The following is a 13,840-nucleotide window of genomic DNA, read 5'->3' on the forward strand; positions in this document are numbered from 1 at the left end:
AAGGTCTGGTGGAATATTTGGCCCTGCATTACAGATCAAGTGTTATAATTATTATAACGCCTTCCTTAAGATCAGATTAAAATAATTAAATAATTTACAATTATAATATAAACAAAATAAACGCCTGTTCAGGACATCCATGATGACGTGAGAAGAACATGCAAAACATCCTTACAGCCAATGAGCAGAGAAACAAACCCAGGTCATTTAGACCCTGGCCCCCACCCTATTCACTAAACTGCCCTATTCATTCATTCATATAGGTAGAAGTCCGTGTGTGTATGTAAATCTGGGCATGAGTGTTTGTGTGTGAGTGTATGTATAAGTAAAAGTGTGTATAAGTGTGTGTGTGTGTGTCTGTATAAGTGTGTGTGTGTATAAGTGTGTGTGTGTGTAAAAATCTGTGCATCTATACAATTGTGCAGATGTTTGTGTGTATATATATGAGTATGTGTGTATAAGTGTGTGTTTGTTTGTGTATAACTTTGTGTATAATTATGTATAAATGTGTGTGTAGACGTCTGTGTGTGGATGTGTAAGTGTGTGTGTGTGCGTGTGTGTGTGTGTAGAAGTCTGTGTGTTTGTGTAGAAGTCTGTGTGTGTATGTATAAGTGTGTGTGTAGAAGTGTGTGTGTAGAAGTCTCTGTGTGTGTGTATAAGTGTGTGTGTAGAAGTCTCTGTGTGTATGTATAAGTGTGTGTGTAGAAGTCTCTGTGTGTATGTAGAAGTGTGTATGTATAAGTGTGTGTGTAGAAGTCTGTGTGTATGTATAAGTGTGTGTGTAGAAGTCTCTGTGTGTATGTAGAAGTGTGTATGTATAAGTGTGTGTGTGTAGAAGTCTCTGTGTGTATGTATAAGTGTGTGTGTATAAGTGTGTGTGTAGAAGTCTCTGTGTGTATGTATAAGTGTGTGTGTAGAAGTCTCTGTGTGTATGTATAAGTGTGTGTGTAGAAGTCTCTGTGTGTATGTAGAAGTGTGTGTGTAGAAGTCTCTGTGTGTGTGTATAAGTGTGTGTGTAGAAGTCTCTGTGTGTATGTATAAGTGTGTGTGTAGACGTCTGTGTGTGTATGTATAAGTGTGTGTGTGTGTGTAGAAGTCTGTGTGTGTGAGTTGAAGTCTGTGTGTGTATGTATAAGTGTGTGTATGTATAAGTGTGTGTGTATGTATAAGTGTGTGTGTATGTATAAGTGTGTGTATGTATAAGTCTGTGTGTATGTATAAGTGTGTGTGTATGTATAAGTGTGTGTGTATGTATTAGTGTGTGTGTGTAGAAGTCTGTGTGTGTGTGTAGAAGTCTCTGTGTGTATGTATAAGTGTGTGTGTATGTATAAGTGTGTGTGTATGTATAAGTGTGTGTGTATGTATTAGTGTGTGTGTGTAGAAGTCTGTGTGTGTGTGTAGAAGTCTCTGTGTGTATGTAGAAGTGTGTGTAGAAGTCTCTATGTGTGTGTATAAGTGTGTGTGTAGAAGTCTCTGTGTGTATGTATAAGTGTGTGTGTAGAAGTCTGTGTGTGTATGTATAAGTGTGTGTGTGTGTGTAGAAGTGTGTGTGTGTGTGTAGAAGTCTGTGTGTGTGAGTTGAAGTCTGTGTGTGTATGTATAAGTGTGTGTATGTATAAGTGTGTGTGTATGTATAAGTGTGTGTGTATGTATAAGTGTGTGTATGTATAAGTGTGTGTGTATGTATAAGTGTGTGTGTATGTATAAGTGTGTGTGTATGTATTAGTGTGTGTGTGTAGAAGTCTGTGTGTGTGTGTAGAAGTCTCTGTGTGTATGTATAAGTGTGTGTGTATGTATAAGTGTGTGTGTATGTATTAGTGTGTGTGTGTAGAAGTCTGTGTGTGTGTGTAGAAGTCTCTGTGTGTATGTAGAAGTGTGTGTAGAAGTCTCTATGTGTATGTATAAGTGTGTGTGTAGAAGTCTCTGTGTGTATGTATAAGTGTGTGTAGAAGTCACTGTGTGTATGTATGTGTGTGTTTGTGTAGAAGTGTGTGTGTGTATGTATAAGTGTGTGTGTATGTGTAGGGGTGTGTGCATATAAGTGTGTGTGTATGTATAAGTGTGTGTGTATGTGTAGGGGTGTGTGCATATAAGTGTGTGTGTATGTATAAGTGTGTGTGTATGTATAAGTGTGTGTGTATGTGTAGGGGTGTGTGCATATAAGTGTGTGTGTATGTATAAGTGTGTGTGTATGTATAAGTGTGTGTGTATGTGTAGGGGTGTGTGCATATAAGTGTGTGTGTATGTATAAGTGTGTGTGTATGTATAAATGTGTGTATAAGTGTGTGTGTATATGTGTAGGGGTGTGTGCATATAAGTGTGTGTGTAGGGGTGTGTGCATATAAGTGTGTGTGTAGGGGTGTGTGCATATAAGTGTGTGTGTATGTATAAATGTGTGTATGTATAAATGTGTGTATATAAGTGTGTGCATGTGTAGGGGTGTGTGCATATAAGTGTGTGTGTAGGGGTGTGTGCATATAAGTGTGTGTGTATGTATAAATGTGTGTATGTATAAATGTGTGTATATAAGTGTGTGCATGTGTAGGGGTGTGTGCATATAAGTGTGTGTGTAGGGGTGTGTGCATATAAGTGTGTGTGTATGTATAAATGTGTGTATGTATAAATGTGTGTTTATAAGTGTGTGCATGTGTAGAGGTGTGTGCATATAAGTGTGTGCATGTGTAGGGGTGTGTGCATATAAGTGTGTGTGTATGTATAAGTGTGTGTGTATGTATGTATAAGTATGTGTAAATAAGTGCATATATGTATAAGTCTATGTGTGTGTGTGTGTGTGTGTGTAGAATCAGACCTGAGAAATGGGCTGGCTGACGTAAACCCAGCCGGTCACAGGATTGACCCGGAGGTATTCCGGCTGCTCTTTAGAAATGGAGTACGTGACGGCGGCGTTGGTGCTGTAGTCATCGTCATGCGCGGCCACTCGCAGGAAACTGGTGCCAATCATGGTGTCCTCCCGCAAGAAGTCTGACCAAACAGAGCGCAGAATACAAACGAGTCCGGTCAGAGTCAAGGTTACGTTCAGAGAGGGAGGAAAAGATCGGCTCGCTAATAACGCGCATCACATCTGCATTACGTTCAACACAGGAGCGGATTTTTTCATTCCAACTCCGTCAAGCACGAAGGTCAATGAAAGTTCAAACTCCGGTTAAACAATCGAAAGTGACAACCGGCGCGCCCGTCGATGCCACGCGGTGCGTGAAATCATCTGAAAGTCTGTGGAGCAGAAAATGACTGTGCTGCGTGGGAATAAAGAAATAACAAATAGAACGGCGCTCACATTCGTATCGGAGGTTCTCGAACTTGGGGCTGTTGTCGTTCTCGTCCAGGATGAGAATGTTCAGTTGGCAGATTCCTATGAGAGGATCGGCGGCCTGATCCGTCGCCGTGACCGTCACCGCGTACTCCCTCTGCCGCTCCCGATCGAACCTCCTCGCCGTCACGATGACTCCTACGGCGACATACGATTTCACTTTACAGCAAATCAATAACAGGCAATCGGGCAATAACACGATACAAAAAGTGCCAAAATGTGTGGACACCCCCTTAATAATTACGTTCAGGTGTTAACAGGTGTTTTATTATTTATTTCTTTATTAGGATTTTAACGTCATGTTTTACACACTGACAAACAAAGTGTATCCAATTCATTTCACTAGAACGTCTTTGGACTGTGGGAGGAAACCAGAGCTCCAGGAGTGTGTATGTATAAGTGTGTGTGTGTGTGTGTGTGTGTGTGTAGAAATCTGTGTGTATAAGTGTATGTGTAGAAGTCTGTGTGTTTGTGTAGAAGTCTGTGTGCGTGTGTAGAAGTCTGTGTGTGTATGTATAAGTGTGTGTGTAGAAGTCTGTGTGTGTGTAGAAGTGTGTGTATAAGTGTGTGTATGTATAAGTGTGTGTGTAGAAGTGTGTGTGTGTGTAGAAGTGTGTGTGTGTATAAGTGTGTGTGTGTATAAGTGTGTGTATGTAGAAGTGTGTGTGTGTAGAAGTATGTGTGTGTGTGTGTAGAAGTCTGTGTGTGTATGTATAAGTGTGTGTGTGTAGAAGTCTGTGTGTGTATGTATAAGTGTGTGTGTAGAAGTCTGTGTGTGTGTATAAGTGTGTGTATAAGTGTGTGTATGTATAAGTGTGTGTGTAGAAGTCTGTGTGTGTGTAGAAGTGTGTGTGTGTATAAGTGTGTGTGTGTATAAGTGTGTGTGTGTATAAGTGTGTGTATGTAGAAGTGTGTGTGTGTAGAAGTCTGTGTGTGTGTGTAGAAGTCTGTGTGTGTATGTATAAGTTTGTCGGTACATAAGTGTGTGTGTGTAGAAGTCTCTGTGTGTGTAGACGTCTGTGTGTGTATGTATAAGGGTATGTGTGTATAAGTGTGTGTATGTATAAGTGTGTGTGTGTAGAAGTCTGTGTGTGTGTGTAGAAGTCTGTGTGTGTATGTACAAGGGTATGTGTGTATAAGTGTGTGTATGTATAAGTGTGTGTGTGTAGAAGTGTGTGTGTGTAGAAGTCTGTGTGTGTAGAAGTCTGTGTGTGTATGTATAAGTTTGTCGGTACATAAGTGTGTATGTATAAGTGTGTGTGTGTGTGTGTAGAAGTCTGTGTGTTTGTATGTATAAGGGTGTGTGTGTAGAAGTCTGTGTGTGTATATATGTGTGTGTACGTGTAAGTGTGTGTGTGTGTAGAAGTGTGTGTGAGTGTATAAGTGTGTGTACGTTTGTGTATAAGTCTGCGTAAGTATGTATGTGAGTGTGTGTAGAAATCTGTGTGTATAAGTGTGTGTATAAGTGTGTATGTGTTTGTGTGGAAGTTTGTGTGTGTATGTATAAGTGTGTGTGTGTGTAGAAGTCTGTGTGTGTGTGTAGAAGTCTGTGTGTGTATGTACAAGGGTATGTGTGTATAAGTGTGTGTATGTATAAGTGTGTGTGTGTAGAAGTCTGTGTGTGTAGAAGTCTGTGTGTGTATGTATAAGTTTGTCGGTACATAAGTGTGTATGTATAAGTGTGTGTGTGTGTGTAGAAGTCATGTATAAGTGTGTGTGTGTAGAAGTCTGTGTGTGTGTGTAGAAGTCTGTGTGTGTATGAATAAGTGTGTATGTGCAGAGGTCTGTGTGTGTGCATAAGTGTGTGTACGTTTGTGTATAAGTCTGTGTGAGTGTGTATAAGTGTGTGTGTAGAAATCTGTGTGTATAAGTGTGTGTGTATGTGCAGAAGTCTGTGTGTGTGTGTGTGTGTATAAGTGTGTGTATGTGTGTGTTTAAGTGTATGTGTGTAAGTGTAAGTGTGTGTGTGTGTGTGTGTAGAAGTCTGTGTGTTTGTGTAGATGTTTGTGTTTGTGTATGTATAAGGGTGTGTGTTTGTGTAGAAGTCTGTGTGTGTATGTATAAGTGTGTCGGTGCATAAGTGTGTATGTGTGTGTGTGTGTGTGTGTGTAGGATCAAACTCAAGACGTATTTGCTGTAAGGCGACAGTGCTACCCCCCATATATATATACACCAATTAGGCAAAACATTATGACCACCTTTCTAATATTGTCTTGGTCCCCCTTTTGCTGGCACATATGCCTCAGAGTCTTGGTCGCCCATGACCCTGCCGCCGGTTTACCGCTGCTTCTTGGACCACTTTTGACAGATACTGACCACTGCAGACCGGGAATACCCCACAAGAGCTGCTGTTTTGGAGATGCTCTGACCCAGTCAACTAGCCATCACAATTTGGCCCCTGGCCCTCAAACTCGCTCAAATCCTCACGCTCCTCATTTTTCCTGTTTCTAACGCATCAATTCTGAGGATAAAATGTTCACTCAGTACCTCATATATCCCACCCGCTAACAGGTGCTGTGATAAAGAGAAATCAGCGGGGGGGGGGGCATACTTTTAACAGCGCTGTACTTTATACTTAAATAAAAGTAAGTAAGAACTTTAGATAATATTTCCACGGGTGAAAATGACACAGCGTGATGAAGCAGTCAGACATTAATCCCTCCCGCGTAATTGCTTTATTACCTACAGACACCCGGGATCCGCCGCTCGAACCCCGGCGGCCCCTAAACTTCTCCACGTTCACGTCTCAACGCTCAAATGAAATCATCTTTTACAGCCAGGGGCGGTAAAACAATACGCTTTTACATTTCCTCTGCTTAAACTCGTTTTACACTGCTGTCAAAAAGTATAAAAGCACCGATTCATTTCTGAAAAAGATGGGACACTTTAATAAATTTGGGATCCGTTCATTCTGTTAACCTTTATTTAACTGTCAGAGGTACAAAAAATACCATGTTTTTACTGGCCAACATTTTAATTCCAAATCTGTTTGTACACGGTACAGCCAAAAGTATTTGGACGGCCGACCATAAGCTTGTCAGACACTCACTCACTCACATTCTTAACCGCTTATCCAAATAGGGTATTCGATGGGCGAAAGGCACAGCGTAACACCCTGGACGGGGTGCCAGTCCATCGCAGGACGGACACACACACACACATACACACACACCCATTCACCTATAGGGCAATTCAGTGTCTCCAATTAACCTGACTGCATGTCTTTGGACTGTGGCAGGAAACCGGACGTCCCGGAGGAAACCCACGCAGACACGGGGAGAACATGCAAACTCCGCACAGAAAGGACCCGGACCGCCCCGCCCCGCCTGGTGATCGAACACAGGACCTTCTTGCTCTTAGGCGACAGTGCTACCCACCGAGCCACCGTGCTTCTTACAGGGCGTCAGGTTTGCGTGTGGGAATTTGTGCCCATTCGATCAAAAGATGTCAGCATTTGTATTGTATGGCTGGGCACTGACATTGGTCAATAAAGCCTCAGTTGATGTTCTAGTACATTCCAAAGCTGTTCAGTAGGGCAGCTGTAGCCTAGTGGTTAAGGTACTGGTCCAGTGCCAGGTTGCCACTGTTGGGCCCTTGAGCAAGGCCCTTAACCCTCAAGGCGTTACGCTTCCTCTTTCCTGATGCTGACCTCCACTCCTGACCGGGGAGAGCCGAGACTGACACACACCCCATTCTACAGCCAAAAGTATTTGGACACCCGACCATGAGCTTGTCAAAACAGAGAAGAAGCCTCCTCATGGTTAAGGTACTAGTCCAGTAATCAGAAGGTTGCCAGTTCAAGCCTCACCACCAGTGCCAGGTTGCCACTGTTGGGCCCTTGAGCAAGGCCCTTAAACCTCAATTGCTTAGATTGTATAGTGTCACAGTACTGTAAGTCACCTTGGATAAATGCCAAAAATGTAAATGTTCAGCTGGGCTGAGGTCAGGACTAGAGCGTCATGTCTTTATAGAGCTTGCTTTGTGCTGGAACAGGAAAGGGTCTTCCCTAAACTGTTTGCTACAAAGTTGGAAGCACCTGTCGTGACTGAAACACATGAATTCAATAATTAGAAAGGGTGTCCCAATACTTTTGTCCATATATGCTTCCTCTCTACCTCCACGGCTGACCGAGGAGACCCGTGACTGACACACGCCCCCTCCGACACGTGCGCAGTACCCGACTGCATCTTTTCACCTGCATGCGGCGTGTTCATATGCGGATCAGCTTTGTGTACGGAGAGACACACCCTGATCAACTCATTATTCCTTGTGCAGGTGGCATCAACCAGCCAGCAGAGGTCCTAATTCCAGCTCCCACCCTGTACGAACAACAAGCCATTCGTCGTTCGTGTAGGCGCCTAGCCTGCCGGTAGCACAGCTGAGTTTCGAAACCACAGGGTCTCGTTTTATTGCAACTTCTCCAGGAGTGATTTTGGAAATGACGCAATTGCAAAATGTCACTTTCTTTTTTTAGGAATCTAAAAGATATAAGAGGGTTTTTAAAGGCTTGAGGAGCCGTTAAAGCCGCCCGAGCGCTGACACTTTTTAAAAGCTGTGATTAAAGCGATTTCGAGTGAACTTTGGGATTTGTGGAGGGGGAAAAAAAAAACCCTGACTTTTGGGTGGAAGTGGTAAACAAAGAACTGAGAAAATAGAAAGTAAATGCTCATGTTCCGCTGGTCTCTGTAATTGCATATTTGGCATTTACTGGTTACGCAAATTTTATCGATTTAGCATCTCCAGTTCACCTCACTTGCATGTTTTTGGACTGTGGGAGGTAACCGGAGCTCCCGGGGGAAACCCAGGTAGACACAGGGAGAACATCTAAACACCACACAGAAAGAACCTGGAATGCTCCACCTGGGAATCGAACCTAGGACCTTCTTGCTGTGAGGCGACAGTGCTACCCACCAACTGCAGCAGTTATGAGGAATCCCTTCCGCCAATCCCTACCCAACGGACGAGCCAATCATTGCCTGCTTATGCGCCCGGCCTGAGTACCAGAGCTGAGATTTGAACTCACTTGTTTAACCGCTGCACCATCACAAAATCAACAAGCAGAAACAGTGTTGCGAAATTCACCTGGCAACCACCAGCGCAATTAGTGTCAAGCGACACAAACCACAGCCCGTAAGTTACAATATAAGACACGTCCTAATTTTCAATCAGAGCTGCGATTTCCGGCGTCAGGAGGCGGAGCGAACGTCGCGATGCAAAGTGGGCGGAGTCAGCAACACAAAACAGGTAACTTTATGCAAATTAGGAGCGAAGCACAGTGGCGATTACCAATAGGAACGTAACGGATGCAATTACGACCTCTGCTGGCTGGTTGATGGCGTCTGCGCAGAGACGAGGGATCATGTGATCAGGGTGTGGCTCTCTGCACACAATGCTGATCCGCATATGAGCTCGCCTCATCGGGGGGGCCTGTGTTAGTCTCGGCTCTCCTCGGTCAAGAGTGGAAGTCAGCATATATATATTTTTTTTTTTCACTGACCTTTTTTTTATTTTGTAAATTCCCTATATGGACAAAAGTATTGGGACACCCCTTCTAATTATTAAATTCATGTGTTTCAGTCACGACAGTTGTTAAAAGGTGGAACAGATCAATAATATAAAGGAATTGATATACTGATATGCCTTCAACTTTGTAGCAACAGTTTAGGGAAGATCGTTTCCGCCTGCTAGCAAGCGCTCGTACCATTTGGCTGGTGCAAGGACACAAACCACAGCCAGTAAATTACAATATGAGACACGTCCTCATTGTTTTGCTTATGGGTCATGCAGGGGTGTCCTTAAAGAAGATGACATATAGATGGTGGCACACGATGCTCTACAACAAGGTTGGATCGAGCCAAAAAATGGATCGCAGAGAACACACATTGTCCATTTTATCAGCTCCACTTACAACATAGGAGCACTTTGTAGTTCTACAATTACTGACTGTAGTCCATCTGTTTCTCTACATGCTTTGTTAGCCCCCTTTCACCCTGTTCTTCAATGGTCATGGTGGTGTGTTAGTGTGTGTTGTGCTGGTATGAGTGGATCAGACACCCCACTGTCCCTGCTGGACTGAGAATAGTCCACCAACCGAAAATATCCAGCCGACAGCGCCCCGTGGGCAGCGTCCTGTACCCACTGATGAAGGTCTAGAAGATGACCGACTCAAACAGCAGCAATAGATGAGCGATCGTCTCTGACTTTACATCTACAAGGTGGACCGACTAGGTAGGAGTGTTTAATAGAGTGGACACCGAGTGGACACAGTATTTAAAAACTCCACTTATACCAGCACAACACACGTCAGTGTCACTGCAGTTCTGAGAATGATCCACCACCTAAATAATACCTGCTCTGTAGTGAACAGAACAGCATAAAAAGGGGCTAACAAAGCATGCAGAGAAACAGATGGACTACAGTCAGTAATTGTAGAACTACAAAGTGGAGCTGATAAAATGGACAGTGAGTGTAGATACATATAATAACGATCAGTACCTGTTTCAGGATCAATAGTGAAGGCGGGAACCGTGCTGTCTTTGTGCATGAAGCCGTACGTCACTTTGCCGTTGGCTCCCTCGTCGGCGTCCACCGCGTGAACCTGTAGCACGAACGTCCCCGCCGGCTTGTTCTCCAGCACGGACGCCAACTCCTTATACTGCTGACACTGAGGCAAGGCGAGGCAAGGCAGGGCAAGTTTATTTGTATAGCACCTTTCATACACATTGGCAATTCAAAGTGCTTTAAATAAGGAAAAAAAATTTATTAAAAGCATTAAAACATTCCTGAGATTTAGAACCTCAGAAAGACTTCTTGCAAACATTTAGTTACAATTAAGAGAACGTGAATTTCAAACAAGAGAGATAAAAAATTAAGAACATGAAAACTAAAAGAAAATATAGTAAAATATACCCTACAATTTAGAGAATATGAAATGAAAACAAGAGAGATACACGTTATTATTAGGGATTAATTATACATATTAACGGGGAAATTACAGTACTAAATACTAAGACTATCCCACAGACTGACAGCAAACAAAGTAAAACTTATACTACCGGTCGTCACCAATAGTACAGTGTTCCAGTTCTACTGCCACACAATGACGCTCATATAGCGAATTCGTCCATGGTGATATCTCTGTCTTACATAGACAGGCGTCCCAGACGTCTTTACTGTTAATCCTTAAACTACGGGTCAGGTGGAACACACAGGGTCACCTTTTCTAGTACTATGGGGCAGACGGTATCACACAGCCTCGTCTGATTCCCACCGGGGTGGAACACACAGGTCTGAGGGGCGGAGACGGGGGATAGAATCGTTGAAACCAAGGAAATCAAGGAGCAATTTCAATCGCACCAATATTTTACAATATTTTAGATTGATTTTGATGAAGAGAAAAAAACCAAGCCAAAAAGAGTCGAACCTGCAGCAATGGCGGGGTGAAAAATGTGGGCGGGAAAGTCGGAAAGTCGGAGAAGCAAAGACAACGAGTGCATGGAAATAAATGAAGATGAAGAACAGGAATATTGATTTGAAGTTGTATGATTGAGATCAGCCTTGAATTCGTTCCAGCTGGCTGAATCCTCTGATCATTCAGCCAGTTCCTTAAGCCCTTTGGGGGTGGTCCTAATGATTTGGCTCATCACTGTATGTAATTAATGTTTACACAGGATTAGAGCCTATCACAGCTTTTCAATGGGCGCAAGGCACACAGTAACACCCTGGACGGGTCGCCAGTCCATCGCAGGGCATGTCATACACAGTCATGGACAATTTAGTATCTCCAATTCACCTCACTTGGACGTTTTTGGACTGTAGGACGAAACCGGAGCTCCTGCGGAGAACATGCAAACTCTACACAGAAAGGACCCGGACCGCATTCACCTGGGAATCGAACCCAGGACCTTCTTGCTGTGAAGCGACAGTGCTACTACAGTGCATCTAGGTATGAGTATGTGTGTGTTTCGCCAATGAATCGGACCCACCGTGACCCTGACCAGGATAAATTGGCAGTAAAACATGGGGAGAACATGCAAACTCTGCATTCACCTGGGATTTGAACCCAGGACCTTCTTGCTGTGAGGCGACAGTGCTACCCACCTTTAATAAATAAGGAAATAAATAAATAAGTAAAGGCGGCACGTTGGCCCGACCTTCCAGCAAGAAGGTCCTGGGTTCGATTCTCTGTGTGGAGTTTGCATGTTCTCCCCGTGTCAGCGTGGGTTTCCTCCGGGTGCTCCGGTTTCCTCCTACAGTTCAAAAACATGCAGTCAGGTTAATTGGAGACACTGAATTGCCCTATAGGTGAATGTGTGTGTGTGTGTGTGTGTGTGTGTGTGTGTGTGTGTATGTGTGTCTGCCCTGCGATGGACTGGCGCCCCGTCCAGAATGTTACTGTGTGCCTTGCGCCCATTGAAAAGCTGGGATAGGCTCCAGCAACCCTAATTGGATTAGCAGTTAAGGAAAGTGAGTGAGTGAGATTTCTGTGTGGATTTGCATGTTCTCCCCACACGTCAAGTCAACTCAAGTCAACTTTATTTATATAGCGCTTTTTACAATAGACAATAGACGTGTTTGTGTGGGTTGCTCCCGTTTCCTCTTACAGTCCAAAGACATGCAAGTGAGGTGAATTGGAGATACTACAGTCCCTTACAGTCAGTGTGTGTGTGTGTGTGTTTGCCCTGTGATAGACTGGCAACCTGTCCGGGGAGTTTCCTGCCTTTAACCCAGTGAAATCAAAGCCCCCACGACCCTGATCAGCACAAAGTAAAACATATCAAAAGACCACAAAGCATCAAAAAAACCTCCAGTATCACTGCTTCTTCCACTCAGTAAAGCTCTAGTTCTCCTCCAGGAACAGAAACTGAAGGTGGCGCGGCGGCGGAGGAACGAGGAGGAGGAGGACGTGGGGTACCGAGACATGAAGCCTTCTCCCTCCTGCTGCTTCCCAGCATGCCCCACAGAGAGCAGAACAAATCAGCACGACTCCAGAAATCCAAAATAAAAAAAAGATGGAAAAGGGAAAGTTGACGTGAAGAAGTTGTCAGACTGAGCGGCTCTGCAGACGAGGAGCTATGGAGACGTCTCCCGTCATGGTTCTGACATTTCAGTTCTCCACTATACACGAGGAACTATAGAGACGTCTCTGGTCTCCTTTAGACAGAGAGGGGAATCGAGTCTGGACTTCAGACTTCAGAACCAGTGCTAATGGTTAAAAGACAACTTTCTGAACCAATCAGACTTGACTTGGACTCTAGTCTAAAGACTTATGACTTGACAAGGACTCTAGTCTAAAGACTTGTGACTTGACTCGGACTCCAGTCTAAAGACTTGTGACTTGACTCAGACTCTAGTCTAAAGACTCGTGACTTGACTCGGACTCTAGTCTAAAGACTCGTGACTTGACTCAGACTCTAGCCTAAAGACTTGCGCCTGACTCGGACTCCAGTCTAAAGACTTGTGACTTGACTCGGACTCCAGTCTAAAGACTTGTGACTTGACTCAGACTCTATCCGAAAGACTTGTGACTTGACTCAGACTCTAGCCTAAAGATTTGCGACCTGACTCGGACTCCAGTCTAAAGACTCGTGACTTGACTCAGACTCTAGTCTAAAGACTCGTGACTTGACTCGGACTCTAGTCTAAAGACTCGTGACTTGACTCAGACTCTAGCCTAAAGACTCGTGACTTGACTCGGACTCCAGTCTAAAGACTTGTGACTTGACTCGGACTCCAGTCTAAAGACTCGTGACTTGACTCGCACTCTAGCCTAAAGACTCATGACTTGACTCTGACTCTAGCCTAAAGACTCGTGACTTGACTCTGACTCTAGCCTAAAGACTCGTGACTTGACTCGCACTCTAGCCTAAAGACTCGTAACTTGACTAGGACTCTAGCCTAAAGACTAGTGACTTGACTCGGACTCTAGCCTAAAGCCTCGTGACTTGACTCGGACTCTAGCCTAAAGCCTCGTGACTTGACTCGGACTCTAGCTCAAAGCCTCGTGACTTGACTCGGACTCTAGCCAAAAGACTAGTGACTTGACTCAGACTCTAGCCTAAAGACTAGTGACTTGACTCGGACTCTAGCCAAAAGACTCGTGACTTGACTCAGACTCTATTTTGTGACTTGTGAACATCTCCACCTTTAGAAAACCATCTGACCTCTCTTTCAAAGATCTGATCTTAGAACTCTTCAAAGCCTTAAAAGTCATTTAGCACCCCTAACACTCCCCGAAACGCGTCTTCTCACGTTCAGCTCGGCACATCTTGAGACCTCGCAAAACCGTTCATCTCACGTTAAATTGTGACGAGGAACGACGAGGAACGGCAAGGAACATTGCTCTTTTTTTATTCCACAGATTTCATACACTTAGCAAGTGCTAAGCTAATCACTTCGCATGAGAACAGATGCAAATAGAAGCTCGGAAAAAGAAGACCTAATAAGGGTGAAAAGGATGATGGGAAAACCAGAGAGAACTGGGACTGGAAGATGGAAGAGAACTGAGGTGGA

General features: G+C 44.0%; 1 protein-coding gene across 1 annotated transcript in view; it reads right to left on the bottom strand.

Annotated features, from left to right (window-relative positions):
- si:ch211-186j3.6 (neural-cadherin) overlaps positions 1 to 13,840 on the bottom strand; it is a 270,206-nt gene that overhangs the window by 139,189 nt on the left and 117,177 nt on the right. The window contains exons 9-11 of the mRNA XM_062989918.1: positions 9,824 to 9,992; positions 3,296 to 3,466; positions 2,810 to 2,982 (exon numbers count right to left, since the gene is read on the bottom strand). Of these exons, the coding sequence (XP_062845988.1) occupies positions 2,810 to 2,982; positions 3,296 to 3,466; positions 9,824 to 9,992 (513 nt within the window). The remainder of the gene's footprint in view (positions 1 to 2,809; positions 2,983 to 3,295; positions 3,467 to 9,823; positions 9,993 to 13,840) is intronic.

The sequence above is a fragment of the Trichomycterus rosablanca genome, chromosome 27, assembly GCF_030014385.1.
Source record: "Trichomycterus rosablanca isolate fTriRos1 chromosome 27, fTriRos1.hap1, whole genome shotgun sequence".
NCBI lineage: Eukaryota > Metazoa > Chordata > Actinopteri > Siluriformes > Trichomycteridae > Trichomycterus > Trichomycterus rosablanca.